The 22,535-nt window shown below is 38.5% G+C and overlaps 2 protein-coding genes across 37 annotated transcripts in view; one reads left to right on the top strand and one right to left on the bottom strand.

Moving 5' to 3' along the window:
* Positions 1-156: 156 nt before the first annotated feature.
* The window catches only part of LOC105832045, a 141,571-nt gene continuing 119,192 nt past the window's right edge, over positions 157-22,535 (top strand). For 2 of the 35 annotated variants that reach the window (XM_036289240.1, XM_036289212.1), the window contains exons 1-3: positions 4,281-4,755; positions 5,024-5,167; positions 7,641-7,644. In XM_036289240.1, coding sequence (XP_036145133.1) covers positions 4,730-4,755; positions 5,024-5,167; positions 7,641-7,644 — 174 coding nt within the window. In that variant the 5' untranslated portion in view covers positions 4,281-4,729. Of the gene's footprint in view, positions 274-4,280; positions 4,756-5,023; positions 5,168-7,640; positions 7,645-7,700; positions 10,414-12,371; positions 12,530-12,640; positions 15,453-17,186; positions 17,285-22,535 lie in introns of those variants that run through there. The other 33 variants (XM_036289244.1, XM_036289243.1, XM_036289227.1 and 30 more) reach the window with 33 other exon arrangements.
* On the bottom strand, positions 726-4,127 carry LOC105840951 (vacuolar protein sorting-associated protein 33A). Of its 2 annotated transcripts, XM_012688042.3 has the most exons (9): positions 3,815-4,127; positions 3,465-3,694; positions 3,151-3,347; positions 2,427-2,911; positions 2,195-2,315; positions 1,977-2,137; positions 1,342-1,887; positions 1,145-1,267; positions 726-1,078 (listed from the first exon to the last, which is right to left on the bottom strand). In XM_012688042.3, the coding sequence occupies exons 2-9, from the start codon at positions 3,561-3,563 to the stop codon at positions 990-992; spliced, it is 1,821 nt and encodes a 606-aa protein (XP_012543496.1). In that variant the 5' UTR covers positions 3,564-3,694; positions 3,815-4,127; the 3' UTR covers positions 726-989. The 2 variants fall into 2 exon arrangements, with proteins under 2 accessions (XP_012543496.1, XP_012543497.1); XM_012688043.3 differs by lacking the exon at positions 3,815-4,127 and having other exon boundaries at positions 3,465-3,808.

The raw sequence follows: 22,535 nt of genomic DNA, 5'->3' as shown, positions 1-22,535 counted from the left end.
TCGGCCTGCGTTTCCACGAAATTACGTGATGATTTTCGTTCCGGGCAAAGTTTTCGTGTACGCGTATTCACTCGAGGAGGATATGCAATCCGTTCGGTAGAATGTCGATCGTGCCAATAATGAAACTTTAGTCGTCGTGCAATCATAGAGATACAAAACTCTGGGAGTGAATAGATTTACTTCTGTTCAGTGTGTCTTGACGTGCAAACCGGAAAAGGAATGTAGCAGTAGCAGCAGCAGCAGCATCAGCAGCAGGAGCAGCGACAGCAATCGGTGAGTGAATTTTTATCAAATCAATTTGAATTTATATCACATATATGTGGAACAAAATGATATGTGATAAACGTGGTGCGAGATAAAATATTGGTTCTGTTGTCCATGTTATATCTGTACAATGTCAGTATTGCACATTTATAGAACACGATTATGCACATTTGCATAAAACAGATTTAAAATATGAATGCATACAATTGTAAAATTTACCGGTATAGCATGAAACAGAACCAAATAAACATGGACATAGCATAGAAGGGACCCAAAAAGTTATGCACCTTACCTACGGGATTCGTAGATATTTGATTACATAGTTCAATGTGCACATTTTATGCACATACAAGAGGCGCTGATGAATGAAAATACCTAAAACGACGCGATGACCGCTCTCAGGTTCCTCTCTGATTATACTATATCGTAGCAAATATCTTGTAAGTAAAAACGCTTATACATTCGTGTATCATAGCAGTATATTTTCATGTACACACACACACACACACACACACACACACACACGCGCACGCGTGTTGTGTACAAAATGCATAAATTAGTATCTACAAGATTTTTTAAAAACTGCCTTATTTTTAAAGAATTATATATATATAATTGAATATAAAATAATAGGAAATAAATTTGTAATATTTACAGTTTTCCTTTATCACAAGAAACATATTAAATATTTTATTTTGATACTTTAGTTTAAACATTTTCCCTTCTCACGTGCGTTCTAGATCTTCCATCAAGGAAGTGAGAAACGTGTTGCCGTTAATCAATCTAGTAGTTCCCACGACAAACTCGACGTTTACTAAAAAAAATTATATTTATATTATATATATTTGTACAAATAAATAATTTATTATACGATACTTACAGTCTTCTTGTTGCGACAGAAAGCGAAGAGCAGATATTTCCGCGAAAGTGCATCCTCCGATAAAAAATACTAGAATTAACTTTGGTGGTTCCGAACTGGAATCTTCACTAGTAATAGAATTTCCTGAAATAAATACTTTTTTGAAAAAAATACTTAAAAAATGAGTATGTACAGGAATAGAGTAAGATGTAACTTACGTCTTGCTGATGAGAATACGTTGTATGGGACACTGCTTACGGTAGGACCTGGCAACAATCCCATCACGTCGTTTAACCCTTGCCATCCGTTTGGTTGTACCAATTGCTCGGCCAGTCTTATGCTCAGTGGTGCGTATATGGAATGCACGTAACTGATATCTTTCGGTGTTATTTCACTCTCGTCCTCGACAGTGAGTCTTAACGCTTTCCTTAGAACCGCGTATTGTCGCACTGACTGCTGTTGCTTTAACAATCCAGCTTTCTCCAGATTTAATAGAGTTGGTAAATGTTGAAATCCGTAAGTGTGAATTATTTCTCTCTTATAGTAATCTAATAGTTTTGGTTTTAAGCCGGAGTTCGTCAATGATTGTATGCAAAGGAGACGTAGAACTTTGAGTAGTGGTTGTTGCTGCGCTATCATATCTTCGATGTATGCGTTTGGCTTGTCCGTGTCGATACAATTTAATAGTTCTTGCTCGACCTGCAATGATTCTAGAAAGTTGCTCGAATCCGTTACTTCTTTTATCATCTCCGCAATTGTGGTGTCTAGTTAAAAAAAGAGATTACAATAAATTATTAAAATAAACAGGTCAAAATATCGCAAAAAATTCGAAATACATGTCTTTGTTACTTACGCCTTGCCAAAGATTGCTTTGTTGCTAGCATGTGTGGCAATCTTGCGACAAACTGTTTAATCTCTTGCACACTCTTGTCTCCGTGTCTCTCATCAAACTGAGATGAAATCACTTTAGCTTTCTTACTGAGAACTGGGCCGACACCGTTAAAATTTTTATCTCTGCAAAAACAAAATGTTTTGAGAGATTGCCAGAGAAAATTATGTTGAATTACATACCTAATCTCGGCAAAAAGTTCTTCTCCTGAATTTAATATGATTTGTTCTTTTTCGTTTAGAGACATTGCCGTAGGAGAGTCATCGGAATCATGGAATTTTCTTGCAGGTAATTGTACAGTATCTAAAAATAAGAAAAAGATATTTTTATCATTACTCCGTGTAAATTGTGTTCAAATTAAAGGAATATTAAAAAAGTTCCAATTTTAATAAACATAAATTTCTGATACTTTACTGTATTTTATTCCATATATTTCATCAATTAATCCTTCGTAAGTCAACTGTGTAACTAAGGGTGAGAGTAAATCTATAGATCGATCCAATAATAATAAGTGTTCAATGGTAACGGATGAAGCTGGTATTGATTTAATATCTTCCTCCTCTCTATTTAGCCTCTCCAGCAATTCCCAAACCTTGCTAGCAGCTGGTCCCCTTCCCGTCACTTTCAAAATCTTGCCATATAATCTCTGCAAGCCCTGTATGGCCTGCGCAACTTGATACAGACAAGTGGGATCATTTTCCAGGTGAAATTCCTTGAAGGATCCACTCAGTTCCATTGACAGTAGATCATTGTCAAACGGGAAGAGGTCGCATTTGAATTCTTCTATCAGCGTGAAGCTGCCAAAGACACCACGATTCTGGAGCTTTTTTTGACAAAGTAGACTTTTACGTGGCACAAAGAACAAGTGAAATTCTTTGCGCGGCCTCTTGCCTTCTTCTCTATAAATATAAAAAATATGTGGTTATTTTAAATTTAATATATGTGGTTATTTAAAATTATATAATATTTAATCAAAATTATAACAAAATATAATATAGCAGTATCATCACATATCGTACTAATACAATTTTAATTTTATCATTTATACAGTTTTTTTTTCAGATCCCTTTGTTAACATCATTAAATATTAGATGTGTTAAAATTGCATTTTATTTAAATATATTTGCTGTATATTTACCCGTGAACATTCTCGGCAATCAAATCCATGAGCTCTAACTGTGGTCTCGAGATAAATATGACATTAGCAATGTTAGTCGGTATCGTTAAAGTTCCACCGTACAATGGATACATCTTCACGACTCCGTATTCTTCCAGCAAATTATACTTTGCGACAAGACCGATCGGTCCGGCCAACGACTGATCCCATATAATAGCCTACGCAAGAAATAGAAAAAAAAATAATAATAATAAATCGTATAAATAAGTTGTGAATTTGACAAAATTCTTAATTTTGATCATCCATTTGATTGAGAAGAGGTTAAGTCAACGTACCTTCGGGCCATCGCACTTTTCCAGCAGGCAAAGCAGTCGCTTCCTCGCCTGTTCCTGAATGAGTCCAACGTTCAGTCTACCTCCCGTTAGATACGACATGATTGCCTCGTAAAATTTTATAATGTATCGGTTATACGTAACCTCGTACCTCCGAGATCGTAGCTCTAACAGTTCAGTTCAATTCAGTTGGTTGATCGCCGTACCCTTGAGAGATACCGAGGACGATTCGACTGTTAGAGACATTAGAGGATTTTCAATATCAAATTTACAAATTAATCTTTTTCAAGAAATTGTAGTTCTGACAACTGTAGACGACTGTAATGGGACATGATGAAAACAATTACAGCTACCTTGAGTCATGAGTGTGCTCGGGCTGAGAATTGCAACATAACCTGCACGATTTATTTTGAAGCATCTGTATGTTCTAAACAGTCAATATCGTAAATAATATTCACGATTTTGTGATTCTCTTCGAGTACTAAATTAAATTATTGAAATAGTGATTTAGTAAGCACCGTTTCTCTCTATAGTTAATCACCGAGAGCTAGCGTCCTCTCGGTGTCCTCTGTTGTGGTTAAATAAGGCTTCAGTAGAATTCTCAATTCAATTATGGATTATCTTATGAAATTATATTATTGAGCCTTTAATATTCAAATATCATATAGAATCAAGCAATATCTTGTGAAGTAAATTAATCTATTTAATATCTTTTTTATTGGTAAAGAAATTAAATCCGGGATGATTTTCATATAATATATGGAATTTTATATTATATTTGGAATTTCCTGTAATATTTTGGTTAATATTTTAATATTTCCACGAATGAATTTTAATATTTTCAAGTTTCAATCACTTGTAACGTTTTCCTCGAAATATCTCGTGTTTTATATCGACCGCGTCGAATGACGTAGTACACACGTACGGTGATTGGCCCGCTGCGACGCTACCTCGAGAGTTTCGAGATACTTCGAGAATCGCAATATCATTGTTCGATAAACCGTCCCTCGTGACGTCACCAGTCGTGAAAGAACGGGTCGGGATGGATTGCGGGATCGTATTCAAACCGCCGTACATTTTTCGCGAATGTTATCGTTCGAAAGTGATTTTCTCACGCAAAAAGTGCCTGCCAGCCTTCCGCAAGACGTCAGACGTTCGTAGCGCGTGAAATGTGCACACGATCGCCATATATGACGACGATATCGGTGATCGACGATCTCGGTTCGCGGTGCCCGATCGAGATTCCCTTTGTCTGAAATGCGTCGGAAATGCAACTGAGCACAATTATTATCGGGTATGTATGCACGCGTACATATCTCTAGCCATACAGATCGTGCTTTAACATCTGTTAAAATACTTCGAATTTTACTTTCTCATCGAACCCCTAGCTGATAAATTTCGCATTGTTGTTAGTCAGACCGGATATGAATCGCGATGATTTTTTTGCCGAGTGCTGCCCTCCAACCGTCCCGCGCTTTTCGCTTGTCGCTCGTAGGCGGGAATTATTACGCGAGCACCTCATAAAACCTCAGTGAGAATTATTCGTTGAATGTCATTTGCAGTTGCTGTTACGTGCCAATTTTTGTGATTGCGGCCAAAGGCAATCTACGTGCGCATGGAGTCGACCGAGAGCAGCCTGTTCATCCTGTGTCCGCTGTTTCCTTGTCGAGGTGCGACGAGCGTGATGAATATGCCATCATCGCCAGGTATGTGCATGCATAGGGTTGCCATTCGTCCTTTTTTTCTCGGACACTGTCCTCTTTTTCAGGGCATTTGGAGACGTCCGGAGGGATTTTTGAAAGTGTTAAAAATTTGTTCGGGAGAATTATGTCCGGGGGAGAGGGGGGTTTAAATAATTATTTATTTTCTTTACTGTGCTTTTTCCATGGTATCACTTATTGAGCGGCTGAGTAACAATTAAATATAATAAAATTAAAATACTTAATAGACTTACAAGAGTATACCTTTGAGGCGAAGACAAAAGTTTCTATTAGAAAAAATAATTTGTTAGTGAAAGTGGTTTGTGTTCTCTACCTTTCGGATCTAGTAGTGTTTTTTGTTGAAAATTATGTCCCAATTTCTTAATACGTCAGTCCATGGTTCCTGATTTATTTTCAGCCATCGAATAGCTGCTTACACTTTGTCTTCTTTTACTAAATATATAATTTGACAAATTAGTTTATCAATATTCTATAAAAAATATCTCAATAATTAATCATTATCTAAATCAATAAATTTAAATACTTTTAGATGTACTCGTATTAGGCACATTTTTATTATTGTCTATAGAATCTAAATGTCTGTTATAGTTACACCAAACCTATTCAACATAAACTTAAAGTTTTTTACTTTATCAGTTAATTTTACTCTTATTTTTTTTACTTGGATCATTTACTAATAGCTCGTACGCATATGTAGTCTATAATATATTTTCCAAAATAAACATTATTGCATTACTCGTATTAATTTTAATTATTAAATTTTTTAACTAATTAAAGAAATTTTATGTCAATCTCGGTGGAAAATAACTCGTAATAATTCATATTTTCTTAGATACGATGTGAAACTCTTTAAAAGCAGGGCTACAAAAAATGTGATAAAGATAAGATTGTCTATCCAGTCTGCAACAAACGTTGCATAATATTTTTTCAGTGAATTTAATATTTCCAGCTCATTATAAAATACGCGCCACTTTTTTCAATCTTGAATTACAGTTACTAGCTAGATATTGGTACTTAGAAGCATCTATAAGATTTCTTCTTTTTCCTAAATTATTGGAAATAATTATTACGAAAACTACTATCTGAATCAGTATTGGCCCATCCTAATTGAAATATTATTTCCCGCAAAACCTATATATAAATTATTGCGAAAACAATACATACATTAGCCATGACTGACCACCCTGGCTGAGATTTTATTTTTCGCAAAAGTTGTATATAAATTATTGAGAAAATAATACATATCTTAGCCGTGACTGACTACCCTGGCTGAGATTTTATTTTTCGCAAAAGTTGTATATAAATTATTGAGAAAATAATACATACCTTAGCTATGACTGACCACCCTGGCTGAGATTTTATTTTTCGCAAAAGTTGTATATAAATTATTGAGAAAATAATACATATCTTAGCCATGACTGACCACCCTGGCTGAGATTTTATTTTTCGCAAAAGTTGTATATAAATTATTGAGAAAATAATATATATCTTAGCCAGGACTGACCACCCTGGCTGAGATTTTATTTTTTGCAAAAGTTGTATATAAATTATTGAGAAAATACATACCTTAGCCATGACTGACCACCCTGGCTGAGATATTATTTTTCGCAAAAGATATATATAAATTATTGCGAAAATAATACATACCTTAGCCATGACTGACCACCCTGGCTGAGATTTTATTTTTCGCAAAAGTTGTATATAAATTATTGAGAAAATAATACATATCTTAGCTGTGACTGACTACCCTGGCTGAGATTTTATTTTTCGCAAAAGTTGTATATAAATTATTGAGAAAATAATACATACCTTAGCTATGACTGACCATCCTGGCTGAGATTTTATTTTTCGCAAAAGTTGTATATAAATTATTGAGAAAATAATACATATCTTAGCCATGACTGACCACCCTGGCTGAGATTTTATTTTTCGCAAAAGTTGTATATAAATTATTGAGAAAATAATATATATCTTAGCCAGGACTGACCACCCTGGCTGAGATTTTATTTTTTGCAAAAGTTGTATATAAATTATTGAGAAAATAATACATACCTTAGCCATGACTGACCACCCTGGCTGAGATATTATTTTTCGCAAAAGATATATATAAATTATTGCGAAAATAATACATACCTTAGCCATGACTGACCACCCTGGCTGAGATTTTATTTTTCGCAAAAGTTGTATATAAATTATTGAGAAAATAATACATATCTTAGCCATGACTGACCACTCTGACTGAGATTTTATTTTTTGCAATAAATTATCCGCTGTAATTCGGGAAGGGGAAAAGGGAGACCTTACAGATGCGTTACAGCATCGAGTGTTATCACATTTAATGCATTGGTACGGCAAATTACAGTTGGATGCAGATTACCGTACGATTTTATAATATTTATTATGTGTAATTAATTTTTGTATATGTCCGGAGTTGCAACAGAAATGTCTGGGGTTTTAGGCCGGTAAGTTCTAGTTGAAAAAATTTTAATATGGCAACCCTTATGCATAATTTTTTTCTTTATTTATTTCTTATTCGAAAGCACGCAGTTCTTTAGAAAAAATGTCTAAATTTCCGCTTTTATCAATTGTATTAAAATATAAAACAGCAAATATGTGACAGCGTGTATTAAAAATGCTTTTGTGTAAAAACTGAGATTATTATGTAAATGTGTGGCAGCAGGAGGAGGGAGAGGTTGCAATATTGACTAAGAGAACTAATATATTTTATATTTTTATTTCTTTTTTATCATATTTAAATAATCGAACTTGTTGCTCTCATTTTGTGTATATTAAAGTTTTTACTTTGAATAATAATGAGAAAGAAAATTTATATATTTATTATATATTTAAAAATCTATTATAGTTTAAAGCGATAGTAATTGGGACAGTAACCCTAGAATGAAAATTGTTGTTTTCGAATTTTGCAACGCATCGGCGATGCATTCATGATGCGAGAACTCGTAATTACGATAAATACCACGTAATTATAGTCAAAGCAGAAATTGTTTTCACCCACTTAGATTAAAGAGCACTGGATTAATGAAATAGATAATAATTTAATATTTGTGGGAGTTAAATAAAAGTTTGAGAGAAGATCATGCACTTTCAAAAATTAATTTTTTTTTTAAAACTTTAGAAAGAGAGAGAGAAAGAGTTGATAACAAATTTATTTTAATCGCCGATTTGAAATTCTTGCACGTATTGAAAATAATTACATGTTTATACTAATTCTTAAAAAAAAAAAAAAAACAGTTATGTGCTTTGCGTTAGTGCTCGAGAATTTTTTGTAAATTTACGAGATCGACGTAAGCAAATTTCTCAGAGATTTACTCTTCCACAAAAAAATAACTATTATAGAAATTAGTTCCAGAGAGAAATACGAGTAATTCCGTTCGGTAAATCGATAAAAATCAGATACATAATTTATCGTCGCGGCTCTTTTTCCGGATCATTGTATTTCTACCGACTTTTTATTTATTTCCTCGTATCTTCTCTCGAAGCGAGATGTGCGATATGCCGAGGTAGGTTGTCAGTTCGTATCAGGGTCGCTCATTTCTGTGTCTGTAGTGCACTGTGTCAGTGTTTCCGGAGACTGCGCAGCATCCCGCGCGCGGTTGAGCAGAGGGGGGAGGAGGGTAAGCGTAGAAGCACGCAGCTGCGAGGGACGAGGTGGACGCGAATAGGGGAGGCACTTCGGTTTTTAATCCGTGGATGTAGGGGCGCAATGGTGGGGACAGCGTCCCCGTGGTCCTCCCTTCCCGCCGATACGACGCTTCCGCTCCCCGAACAGCCCCTTTCTCTCTTCCATCCTTTCGCGGTCGCCTTCCACCCCGCCGAGTCTTCTTCTTCCCCCGTCGTCCCAGTACCCCACCACCGCGTCGTCGGCGATTCTCCCGCCACGTCGTCTGTCGTCCCGACGTCCTCTCTCTAACACCCTCCGTGCTACTCGCCAGGCGGGGGTTGCTACCGGTCTCTTCTAGTGACTTTCGTCGTCGGGGGTCGCGTGACACGTGCGTGAGAAAATACCGGTCCGACTCCCGGTCCCAGTCTCGATCTCGACTACGACCTCGACGATCGGAGCGATCCCACGGCGACGTCGCGACCGCGTGATCGACGAGAGATCGTTATCGTCAGTGATCAGTTGGCGGACGTTCACCGACCCCCTTAGGTCGATCTGCGAAGGATCGGCGATCTCGGGTGACGCTTGGTTCCATCGAGAGATCGGGGGATCGTGATCGATTCACCGTCATCGGACAGCACCGACGATTGTGCGACCGTTGCGGACAACCTCCTCGAGGTGGGCTTGAAGATTGGAGTGCGCGCGTCTCGCTCGGTTGGAAATGATTTCCGCGTCCGGGGGAACAGCGGGTCCGGTGTCTCGTGGCAATTGTTAAGGATCGGGGTATCCTCGAGTAGTTAGCTCCGAGTTTCGAGTCCGCGGAGAACCTTAATGCGGCGTCGATCCCGATATACTCGTCGCAAGTGCAGCGATCGGGAAGGACGATCCCACGATGTTCGGCAACGCGACAGTCAATATTTGATCGAATTATACCGCCGCTTTACGTTTCCGTCATTAGAATTCGCTCTTCTGTCACGTAACTGGGTTTATGTCTCCTTGTTAATATTAAAACGATCTCGCAAGTGAAATTCTGTTCTGCTCTTCGGGTCTTTATGAGTGTTTCGTGGAAAGTTACGACAATCCTATAACCGAAGGTCATTTTTCTTTCGTACGGTGCCACTGTAGTTCTTATATTGTTGCAGCATTCTTGTTTGGCATTTCACCTTCTCTTCTTCTTTCATTCTATCACGATGGATTGGATATTTTCCATCTATATTTGTTACGGATATTTGATTATCGGTCTGTGGAACAGACGTAAAACAATTGCACTTCCTCTCTCTGGTGCACGCAAAGATGCATGATGCGCGAACGAAGGATCCTTCAAAATCAACTTCGCGGCGCTACATCATTAATAAAAAAGCGATTTCTCTAAAATAAGGTGTTCGCGGTCGGGTGAGTTATAAAAAGCTTTAGTTCTAGGAAACGAAGCGACGTTATAATTGGACCTGGTCCAACAGTTTCTCCATTTTAAACGATACGACGTTAAAAGACTTGTGGAATGGGGAAAACACGGTATAATCGCGTGAATCAACATTTAAGAAAACTGCTGTGGAATTAGACGTAGATCTTCTTTGTGGGAATGCGATCGTGGGAAAAGAAAGAAGAAAGACGAGTTCGTAAGAGATTAGCAGAGCTATAAACTCCCTTGCAATGCTGTCTTTTCTTTTCGTTTTAATTTAACGAAGTTGACGGAGAAAAAATCTTCAGAGTTCTCATTGTTTTTAGGATGACTCGTTTCTTGTTCGGCGTTTATTCTTTAGTTTTGTTCGCTGTGGATTCCACATCTTTGTTAACTTTGTCAAGTCAATTAAACGTAATAGAGAACGTTCTTTTTAATTATTATTATTAAAAATTTTCTTTTTGTTTTTTAGATTAATTCTTTTTATTTTACTTTAAGTACAAAATAATTGTACCTAAATCTCAAGAGAGAATGTTTGGTATTGGGGGAATTTGATTTTTTTTATAAATATTGTGTGCGTGCTGTGATTATAATTATAATTTTACTGATTTTTATTGACAATTTTATATATAACATTTTAATTTTTTTACGATTTCACATTTAACTTAAATTTCAAAGCGTCACTCGCAGAAATCTTATATCCTTTTTCTTCGACCAAGCATCTTATCTTTCCTTAGTAAAGCTCTTACAGCTTTCTTGCAATTGCCGATATACTTCATCCTAGATTCTCTGAGATTCTTTGTAATCGCCAATCCGTGTAATCGATAACGCTATTCAATGCGTGTTCGCTTTTACTTCAAAGATATGATTTTCGATTGTGACTTTAATTTCTATCGAATTGAAGCAAATGCATTCAAATTTTATTTTAAAAATAAAAAATAAGTTTAGTTTGTAAAATTTCTAAACGAGAATTGTTAAATTAAAAAATTTATATTTGTAATAGATTGTAGTGTAGAAATAATAATAATTTGACGAATGGAATTATACAAAGTTTTATTTCATACAATATGTGTGACCTTTTTGAAATTAAATTTTATAGGCATATAAGAGAAATATCTAACAATATATCTATAGCGATTAATAGATATATTTACTAGCAAAAGAATCTAATTTTAAATTGGTCTTTTTAAACAATTATCATTTGCATGCAATTCCTACGAATATACATGAATATTTTCGGATAGAGTCAGGGTAAGAATATCACGCTAGAATATAAGTTGTTTGTATTTTCTATGGCTTGACAAGAATCGTAAACACGAAAGCACACATACGTTTCTTCATTTGTTGGCTTTTTGCCGAGCTGAAAACTCCCATTCAGGAGCACAGCTCTACCGTCAGCTGAGAGCGGTTGCACGTCGTTCGTGCGCGAGGTAGTTTATGATAATATTTAATCCGGTTAGAGCGGGACGAGGGTCGTACGTGGTGCGAGCCACACATTCTCGGAAGTGGTGCGGTCGGCGCGGCCAGTCGATGATTCCGTCCCGACACGGTGTGTCGTCGTCGTCGTCGTCGTCGAGTCGCGATAATCCAGTTACGAGTTGACCAACGCTACGTCAGCTATTCCGCGCACCAATCGACCGTTTTGGTTGAAATATTTTTTTTACGAGTTCGCAGTCGGCCATGGAAATACGCGGTCAACGCTGCGATCGAGCGCGAGCAATCTTCCGCGCGAGTGGTTTTGCCGCGCGCGGGTTTTAGCGCGCCGCGTTTTAACGCGATTGCCGACCGATGTGTCATTCGTTCATCCGCATCGAAATGCCGATGTTATTCACCGACAGTTTCCCGTATCGGTGTTGATCGTCAGTTTGTGGGTGTGTCCTGGAAAACCCTGAAAAAGTGAAGTTTCTGTTCACGCGATAGATTCGAACGCGTCAAAATGTCGCGATTGTATCCGGACGTCGCGGAGGTCTGGCTGTCGATTGAAATGCCGAAGTTTTCGCATATCAAGTATCGTCCCCTCGGTTGACCGGCTTTCCTCTCGTAGTGGACGAAACCGAATTACGAATGAAACATTTTTGAAAACATCATTCGTAGAGTATTATTCAGCGCACTTGTGCTATGCGGACATTTAAATATCATAGGTCATACATGAATGATTATATGCATTATAGATCTGAAGATCGTGTTTGTCATGGAACATTAAAGTAGCTGCATTCTTCATCAACTTGCATTTACTGGCGTCACATTGATCTTTTCTTCGCGATATTGTCGTCGTATATTCCACGAGATTGAACGTTTTAGAAGTAGAGGACAGTTGCGTATACATACTGTACGTCCCTGTTATGTATTTAGATACTTAGATATGCATCTTTTTGCGCTATATATATATATATATATATATATATATATATATATATATATATACACATATATATTACAGTAGAAGAGCGTGGGTTGAAATATATATTAAAGCTGCTCCGTTGAGTTATCTTTCCTGGCATAAAGTTGCTTCATTATCGTTCTCCTTTCTCCTGGGATAATCAGAGGAACCCGTGTTACGATGAAACAGTAAGTGCCACGAGCCGCAAGCGCCCGCGATCCCCCGTGAAACACCCCTCCCCCCGGCAGTGTGTGATATAATCCTATATAGTTACGGGTTACACATTAAAACTTAACTTAATCGCGAGAACGCAGTCGTAATTCCAATTCTCGGGCAGTCACGGTGATATTGCAGAATTCGGGGGAAGTGCCGCTTCACGACGAGCCCTTCAATCTTCTTTCCACGAAGAGACTTGCATCGCAGTAGTGACTCGCGACAGGAATTTCGCATCTCGTTTCGAACGAGGAAATTAAAGGGATCTCTTTCTTCTCTTCGATCTACGAATGACGTCCAACGGTACAGTTACAGAGTATACAGACGTAGTCCCTTCTTCCCTGTTTTAAAGACAAAACGACAATCCGTAGGATCGAACCCGAGGACGAAAGGAAGGACTGCGTCCTCCACTGCGTGGAGGACGAGCGATCGAGGACGAAAGGGGAAGGGAACGTACATAAGCAATTCAATACTGTTTCAATCGACCGGCTAAGCCAACTAGAACGTTCCGCAGCTTCTCTTTCGAGTTCTCTCGTACGATTAATATACACGTATACGCATACATATACATATACATATATACGAACGGTATAGAAAAATCCGCATAATTGTGATGTATAACGGGCGAGAAACAGCGAATGATCGTTCCTGCAGCTCGATGATCTGATCGCCGAGCGAGGAATCGGGCGATTAAAGTGGAACGCTAGATCGCGCCCGGGGGTGCTGCCCAGGTCCCGAGCCATTTACGCGAGTGGATCAGAACGAGGTGAGGCGCGTCGCGGTGTCGGTGAAGGATGGAGAGAAATCGGAGGAACGCGAGGTCACACAAGCATGGAAGGACAGGGTTTGCGTATCCGTGCGTTTCTTCTTGAGAGGCTCCGCGAGCGCCTATCCGTGCGTGTTAGACACGAGCGCGCCGATTGATCACGAGAGTCAGCAAACAGGGTCGTCGCTGATGTTTGCCGAGCGATGGGGGAACGCATAATATTATAAGTTTGCCAATCAACGCGCGCGCGCGCGCACGAGAAAGGAAGAGAAAGAGAGAGAGAGAGAGAGAGAGAGAGAGAGAGAGAGAGAGAGAGAGAGAGAGAGAGAGAGAGAGAGGGCGGAACGTGCGAACGCATTTCTCGCGCGAGGAAATTCCCAAGTCGCCTATCAGATAACAGCCTATCGAATTGGAGAGACCAAATATCAACCGAAAACTAACAGAGCACCCGCCTAATGCGCATCGTGAGAATCGCGCGAGAGAGAAATCCGTCACGTGCGAAAGAGGGATGAAAAGTTCATCCCTCCGGCTTTTATTCAATCGTACATCTTACACTTTTTAATCAAGTATCCGATCGGGTAATCCAGGCGTTGTACGGAAATCTCACAGCGGAGAAAGAGAGAGAGAGAGAGCGAGTTTGTGTCACGCGATGGAGAAGTGACTGTGATCCGAGGGGCTGACAGCCGAATTAGGAGTCAAGGGAGATCGAACGGGGTGGAAGGCGAGGATACGATCGATACGATCGGTCGAGACTTGTGAGAGCCTCGGCCAAACGGCGAAGGTGGAATTATCGGGATCACGGCGGTCACTCGTTGTGATCGATCGTGCTTTAAAACGCCGCGGAACGAGCTGAGCGCGACGTGTCGAGGGGCAGTCACTGCAGGCGAGCGACAGCCACCCCGGAAGGACCATCAACGGGAGAAGAGGAAGACCAGAGGCGGAAAGGCGGATGCGGGTCACGTACGCCTGTATTTTTGCCCTCGCGGGAAATCAGCGGAGGAGCGAAGAGCTGTCGAGAATCGACAAAGGATAGCGGAGGCGACGCTGTCATTCTTTATCACCGGTAGCCGGCAAATTGATAACGAGTCGATCGTCACGCCTTGCGGAAAAGAAGCCTTGTCCGAACGGGAAAGGAGAAGAACGCGCGTTTCCTCTTGGAGTGTGTTACCCTCGATATTATTCGCGAAAATCTCGTTAAGGCTCTTTCCTCCGGCGCGTTCACTGACACTCTCGTTTCGGCTGCTGGAAATTATCGTCGAGCTTCATGGCGGATGTATCAGCGTGTTTTCTTGTGCCGCTCGCTGCTGATCAAAAGAACGGCTCGGTCGTCGCGCGAACGTCGTGCAGGGAGGACAGGAGCGAAGATCGCTTCTGAAAATAGAAAACGTATAAAGACGCCGCGATCTCGCGATAAAAAAGTCACGGTCCGCCGTGAGGTAATTCGAAAAATTAGGAGCGACAAGGTGGTGCCGAGAGGCAAATTCCGAAACCAACCGTTCGAGAAACGATGGTTGAAACAGCAACGCGAATGTTACCACCAGCAAAGATATAATTCAACGAAGGTCCTTCCCCCTTCGCTTCCCTCTTTCATCCCTTCAGAAAACTTTCAGCCCGGCAATTTATTCCGCGCGCCGCCCTTCACGGTGGTGGCTTAAGGATATCACACGAGGAATCCAGGATGTGCCTCGACCTCTCCCGCGAGATTGTCGGGAGTATCAGACCCTTTATCGGGAATAGAGAGAAATGAAGTTATCAGTGTCGGCTTACACAGGTCAGGCCAGTGCTCACAAGAATCTCTGCAGCTATCAGCATCAGCGGAGCTACGGGGCCACGAATCAGGCATCCACGGCCCGGACACCCTCAGACCTCGCGACGGTCCTTCCTCCCCTCAAGGTTCGTAACTTGGCAATTTTTCCTTATTTTCGGAATTTTCTTAGTCGATGTATATCGCAATATATCATTGCTTACGGTTTCTTTTCGGACCATATAACATTTTCACAAATTTTCTTTACGATTGTTAAAAAGTTCAATGTGAAATATGTCTCCCTCCCCTCCCCCAGATATAATATACTATCTTTTATCTATGGATTCTTTGATCAATTTGTGTGGAGTCGGTTTTTTCTTTCCTAACGCGATATGCAGTAATTGAGTGAAATAGATAGTGACGAAGCCTTACTACGATTATACGTTACACCTCGCTTCTCTTTTCTGTTAATGTGAGCCATGATGCATGTACGTTGTGTGAGAATAGCCTGAAGCTAGATACTGGGTGTCTAGAAATCATATTGGATAATTTTTCAACCATTGTTCTGAATTTTGGACGTTTTGGATTTTCGTTAATTAAAATGTCGAAAGAAATTATTACTTATAGCGTTTATTTAATTTTTAACATACGTTTAACTTTATACGTTTAACTTTAAGTAATTAAACTTTCCATGAAAGTAAGATTCAATTTTCTATTTTACTTAAATTAAAAATGTGATCTTGTCACTTATCTTTTTGTGCAATTTAATTTGTTGGTAGGAATTTGTCAATAAATTTTTAAAATTCTAAAGCTATTAAACTTGCCATTGTATCTACAAAGAATCTAAAAGACAAATCTAATGTAATTTTGAGATATTTATATATTCGAGATATATGAGATACTCAGAATATTTAATATGTAATTTATAATAATATATGACACCCTATATAATATTCGCATGTATTTTCACTTACAATTTACACACTGAGTTTGCTATACTCGTTGAAAACTATAGTGAAATGTTAGATATATTACATCATGGTAGATTTAATCTCTAGTTAATTGCTGAAATTTCGTGAGCTAATTTAACCAGCAGTTCAGTTTCAATTACTACTAATTATTGTTGAAGCAACGGAATATTTTAATTCGATGGATGATTAGATTTTATTGCTAATCAAAAATTAATTTATTGGATAACTTTTAATTGAAGGATGTATTTAATTTGGACAGTGTTATGTAAAAATGAGTTAACTAAAAATACCAAATAGTTTTCATTGAAATAAACTTAAATAAGCTGTGAAAAATAATTTAATTAATATTTCAAATCATGTATCTTTTTAATGTAAAGTTATAGATATAATATTTTTGTTGTTGTCTTAAAACGTTAATAATTGAGAAAGTTTAATTTATTTTTCATGTATAAAGGAGAAGGGGGGAGGAATTTTTATGTTAAATGTTAACATTTTTTAATAATATATTGTGATATTAAGAAATATTTATCTAGTAATAAATGATAAAAAGAAAAGATAATAAATGTTTGAAATACAAAACGTATGCCGTCAACAGATTGTAAAATAATAAAAAATTGAAATAATATAAAATAGTACGTTATATATGGTATATATAATAATAACATACGTGACTTTTGCGTAATACATTCTTACATTAGATATCTCATTTTCATTTCTAGATGATGTGTAATACCGAATGTTGTCTTGATTATCTGTTCAAAACCATGAATGTTATCAGCTCAGATGTTTGCATAATCGATCCTCTACTAAAATTCCCTTAAGTTAACTCATCTCTGCACATAATACCGTCTACGTTACGACGTGTCTAATTGCGTGATATAAATTCATGTTGTTTCTTCTATGTGAACGCAGCTCTGAATGTCGCAACGTAGGAGTGAGAACGCGCGGTCGAAAAAACGGCGCAGTAGAAAATGTCGAAAAGACAGCCAGTGGTTCGTATCTCGCTTCCCGTAAGTGTCATCAGTACTCTTTGAGGAAAACTTGTATTGTGCCTGGAAAGTACATACCTATATTCGATTGCTTTTACTCTATTGTCTGACCTTGATATTATCGCACGAACGTGTCCAGTATTTCCAAGCAGTCTACTCTATCTATCAGCAACCGTTTCACTTTCTTCTCTCACTATCTGCGGGGCTCATTTTAAACGATCTGTAATTTAGCGACAAGTGTTCTGAGAATTACAGATTGTCTTAACGTGGGTCTGATACTTGCGTAGAAATTGCGTAGAAATTCCCGCGTGTCCCGAGAGTGTGTCGTCGTTTTTTAACATTTTGTACAATACTTGATTATGGAGATTTGTTCATTTTCGTCGTCCCTCTCTGCTTGATTTGCCTATTCTGTATGGTACTGTCTGACGTAGAGATCCTCTGTTTCAATTCTCGTCTTGGTATTTAGAAAATAGCATAGTGATATGTATACTGTGTCTCGGTAAGTACACAAGGAACCTATGTATTCGTCGAGAATTACATGTTTTAATATTGATCCAGATTCACAGCTTACTCTTTTATTGTTGAATAAATATTTCTCCTAACACCTTTTTACTGAAACTCTTTTATTGAAATTAAAATTGATTAAAATTGTTTTTACATTCTCGATCGGAGGCTGGCGCTCCTTTGTTGCACCCTATACATGTATATACAAGATTGTTATAATTAATTGCACTATCAGTATGTCTGTAACTAATTTGTATTGCTGGAATGTTCGCTGCCGTGCGGTTCGACGCGTGTAGAGGAACATGTCTCGGTATACCGTGGTGCAATATTATTTCGAATAGAGAATTGTTAATAGAGAAATGTTAAGCGTATATACATCTAGGCTGATTAACATTTCTGAAAGCGAACAAATATATATTAACCCTTAGTTTTGCATTGAATTCTGTAAAATACAATTCGCTTGTATGTCTGAAATGTTTCAATAATTTCAATTATTGAGTGAGGGTAATACAGAATGCAAAAATAACCCTCACAGTGTATCTTATCGTCTATCTTCTTTTTACCGCGATATCTCGGTCCAAATATTTTGAAACAGTCTCGAAACTTAGAACAACGATGATAATCCAATGTAACTTTCTAGATACTATCTTTCAAACTATATATACCATCGAAACTTCGATGTTTCCCTCCCACTGTAAAAAGTATGCCAGAAATACATTTTTAGATTTACTCCAGAAATAACGGGAACTCCGATACGCTGACTTCGATCAGTTTTGTATGCTGTTTGTACGACTGTAGGAACTGCACTGAGAAACTTAAAATTTTGCACTATTACACAATAGGGAGGGAGAAAGATGTTAATTGTAGAATTCGAAATTTCAATTGGCGCATGCAACTTAATTTACTTCTTCCTTTATATTTTCCGTTAGAAAATCATCAAGAAAGTAAAAACAACATGTTTTTAACGAAGAAAATCCTCTAATAAAGTATCATTCCCTTATCATCCTGTTAATAGAATGGAAGTTAATTACACTTTGCAATTAATACACACAGTTTCCGTAATTAAAGATCAATTATATGACGAAGGAAAAGCTTTAGTGAGTTTAAAGGACAAGCGATAAAATTTATCTTAAAAATAAAATGACGTAATCCTAACATATTGCGCTAACGTTTATCTTGAACAATATCCGCTAAGGTGTAAAATGCGAGGTGTAAAATACGCGTTAAAAATCGAATCGATTGGCGTCCATTTCTGCAACATGCAATTTGTTACTCTACGAGTACAAGAATAATTATACTTCAATCTACGTATAGCTAATTATCTTTTGGTTCATTCGTTCTTGTTTCACTACCTTGTTTCCGATCGGACATTTGCATAAACAGAGTCGCGATCTGATCGTATAGACCAGACTAGCAATACACGTGGCCGCGGTAACCCAATAAAGAAATCTGGACATTGCGCCTGGGTAGACACTAATAATCGATAGCGCGTTACATCTGGGTGTGCGGTTGATTGAATTGGAAACGGGTGTATCGGAGAGTGTACGCGAACATGTCTCGCTCGCCGGGAAGCGAATGCTGGATAAATTAATACTGCAGGCCGCACAGCGGAGCCCCGTGTCATGCGCTGTCTTTCCCTCTTCCTCTCTCGTGCCGTGCACTCTTTAACCTTCCCTCGTTAATGTACCGCTCTCCAGAAATAAAGATGTCACGCGCGGTCCGCGCGCAGCGCACCCCCAATTATCGCTGATTGCCCTTCGAACGTTCGCGCACAAAGTGCTCCTGCGGGACGGACGGTTCGAGAGAATCGGGACAAGCGGTTCGCGTTATACGTCGCGTGACACGAACGATGCCACTTTAATTACGCGTATATACGCTACCGGATCCCGGAGAAGAGCGCAACTCGGAACGTTACGTTCGATACGGTATGCTCGCTCGCCCGGAAAAAGCCCTGCGGCTTTATCGCACGTGAAATTCGACCTGCCTGAGAATAACACCAAGAATTCAGTAGAAGTTATTCTCTTAAATTGTAGCGCACAATATTTTTTGCATAACTCCCCGTCGCAAGGCTTTCGTATGCGGAACGTCTTCTTGCGTCTGTGAATGTTTTTTTAAGGACGCTGTAAAAGTCCGGCAGCGTATTTTAGCGTTGCAGATGCAAAGGCTGAAATCTTAAAGGAGATAGCGAGTCGTTATCCTCGATTCAGCTTAGTTCAAAGTTTGTTAAGGCTGTTGATGCGGTTTACCCTCTTAGGGTGAAGCACCAGCGGCGATTAGTTAAATTTCTTTTTCTATTTACAATTTACGAGTAAGGCCGTAATCTGAATGACAATCGTGCTAATTCAGAGTTCAGTTTACTTTAGAGTTAGATTACCTATCTCGAGAGCCAGCTATCGACACAATTGCGTCGTTGATGCGTAACCAATCTCAAAGGATTAAGATCAATATATATGTTTTGCATTAGATTTTTATGCGATACTGCAAAGATATAGCTTAAAATTTCGGAAAAATAAACAGCGTTATTTGACAGACTTTTCTCGAGGATTTTATTTATAGAAACAAATAATCTTGAAGTTACATCGATTTTAAATTCTATTGATTTTATAATTATTATTTTTTATCTCGGTCTATAATTTATTTTATACATTTACTGCAACAGTTTGTGCAGATGTTTGATTTTGACAAATTATACATATATGTATAAAAGATGGTATATATGTAGATGCAAGTCGAGAATGAGGAGAGCGTATTAGCTCGCCTCGAGGGTACATTGTGCAAAATGCATCTTTCATCTTCCACGAAGTTTACAAAAGTACGAAGAATATACACTGGGTAATGTTACACGTACCTATAGGTATGCACGATATTTTCCGCACCTTTCGGGAAACCAATGTAATCGTGGCCATTGTGCGACAAATGAGTTTGTATTATTTACAGAATAAACTCAGGATGGATCGAGTTACGGAATTTCATGGCTTTCAGGCTGAGTAATGAACAAATCGACGTGAAAATTAACAATAGGAAACGTGCGATGTGTATTTTTTGAAAACCTGTTGGTGTCGAGTAAATTTAAATATTTTAGAAGCTCCTTATCTGGAGCAACATTTTATTTGTGTGCGAATATAATATAATGCACCATTTCACGTGGGCGTTTTAATTAAAGAGCCTCTCGCGTTTTAGCACGATGCCCGCCATTCGCGAGGCCAATTTCGTCAGATATCGGACAAACCTCGGCTAATCGATTCTTAAGAGGACGGTCAATTGCACGTTATTTTCTAGTTATTTCTTAATTTACATCGGCGCGACATTTAATTGTTAGATCGTGAGGTCATCCTTTTACGTCGCACATTTTTTTTTTTTACTAAAGTGAAACTCAAGTAAATTACGAGGTGGTTTTCTGCCTTCTAGAACGAAGTAGTATCGTGTTAAAAGCCGAATATTGACGTTACGAGGAATTCTCTCGTTCCTGAAATTTTGGAATTCCGAGAATCTGAGGCGCGTGAAATTGTTGCATCGCTTTTATGTAAAATTTTCTCGTTATTGTTATATGAAAATTCGGAGTCTTGCACTCTTTCGCGACAGTCGAAAAGATTTTAGCCTTTCACAATTGTTAACACAATGTCACGTATATTTTGCTAAATGACAATATTTTTACCATCGATAATGCGTCTATTTTCAAATGGTTTCAACTTTCTCTCTCTCTCTCTCTCTCTCTTTCTCTCTGTGTAGATTTTTAAAATGTGGAAAACGAAAACGTTGCTCTCTGCGAAATATTTTTATTTGCGAATATATTTCTCGACATCGGACGCGATAGATACACGATGTGTCTATTGTATCTTTTGTAAACAGTAGTCCTTTTTGTTCGAGAGCAAAATTTTGCTTTGTTCACCAATATTATTTATTGCGGACGACAAACACCGAATGCTGTCGACGAATCGACGAAAGTTGTCCTACGGGTACAATATCGCGCTTTACGACGCGACATAAACGCTCGTTTGAGCTCTGCCTTCTACCAAGACGGGAATAATCGTGATGTCTGCGTACATACGAAGCGAGCTATCGCAAAATTTCTTAATACCGTAGTGTCGCACCGCGATACGCCGGTGGCGACGCATTTATTGGGTCGCGTGCCGTTGGGACTTGTATCCAAGTGTCGTTCCCGGGCACGATAACACATCCCCGGGGATCTTGTCAGAATTCTTACCCCGCTACGACATGTTACTTTTCCTATTTCAACTTCTCAGCTGTACCGTGTGTACGTTATACGTGCCTTCTTCGAAAATGCCGGTTTATAATAAAAATCGTCGCGCAGTTTGTCGAGATTTTCCCACATCCGCTATTTGGTTGTCCCACAATCGCGCCACCAACAAAATTTGAAATGCACGTTTGAATTGGAAAATTCAGGATTTCTCTTTAATAGAAAATTTTTTATCGAAACAATGGACAAAATCGAGAAAGCTGTTTCACGTAGAGACATAAAACACGAAGTCTTTGGTTAGGTGAAAAGATCTGTGAAAGAAAATAAATTCTTTTTCTTCCACCGTTAATATCATTATAAGTTATTTAGTCTCTGCGGAGCTAAAATAAGAAATTTCGATCGCGCACGTCGCGAGGTACATTCGAAGGAAACAATCTTTTCACTGGAAACTTTCGCTGCAGCAAACAGTGCATTGCTATCCGATTTTGTAACGAGCAATCTCAACCAACGAGACATATTTTGCGCAAGAATTGTCATGTTTGGGCGGTTTTTACTTCTATCTTTCTGAAA

This window comes from Monomorium pharaonis, chromosome 7, assembly GCF_013373865.1.
Source record: "Monomorium pharaonis isolate MP-MQ-018 chromosome 7, ASM1337386v2, whole genome shotgun sequence".
Classification (NCBI taxonomy): Eukaryota; Metazoa; Arthropoda; class Insecta; order Hymenoptera; family Formicidae; genus Monomorium; species Monomorium pharaonis.
This window is presented reverse-complemented; position numbering and strand designations above follow the sequence as displayed.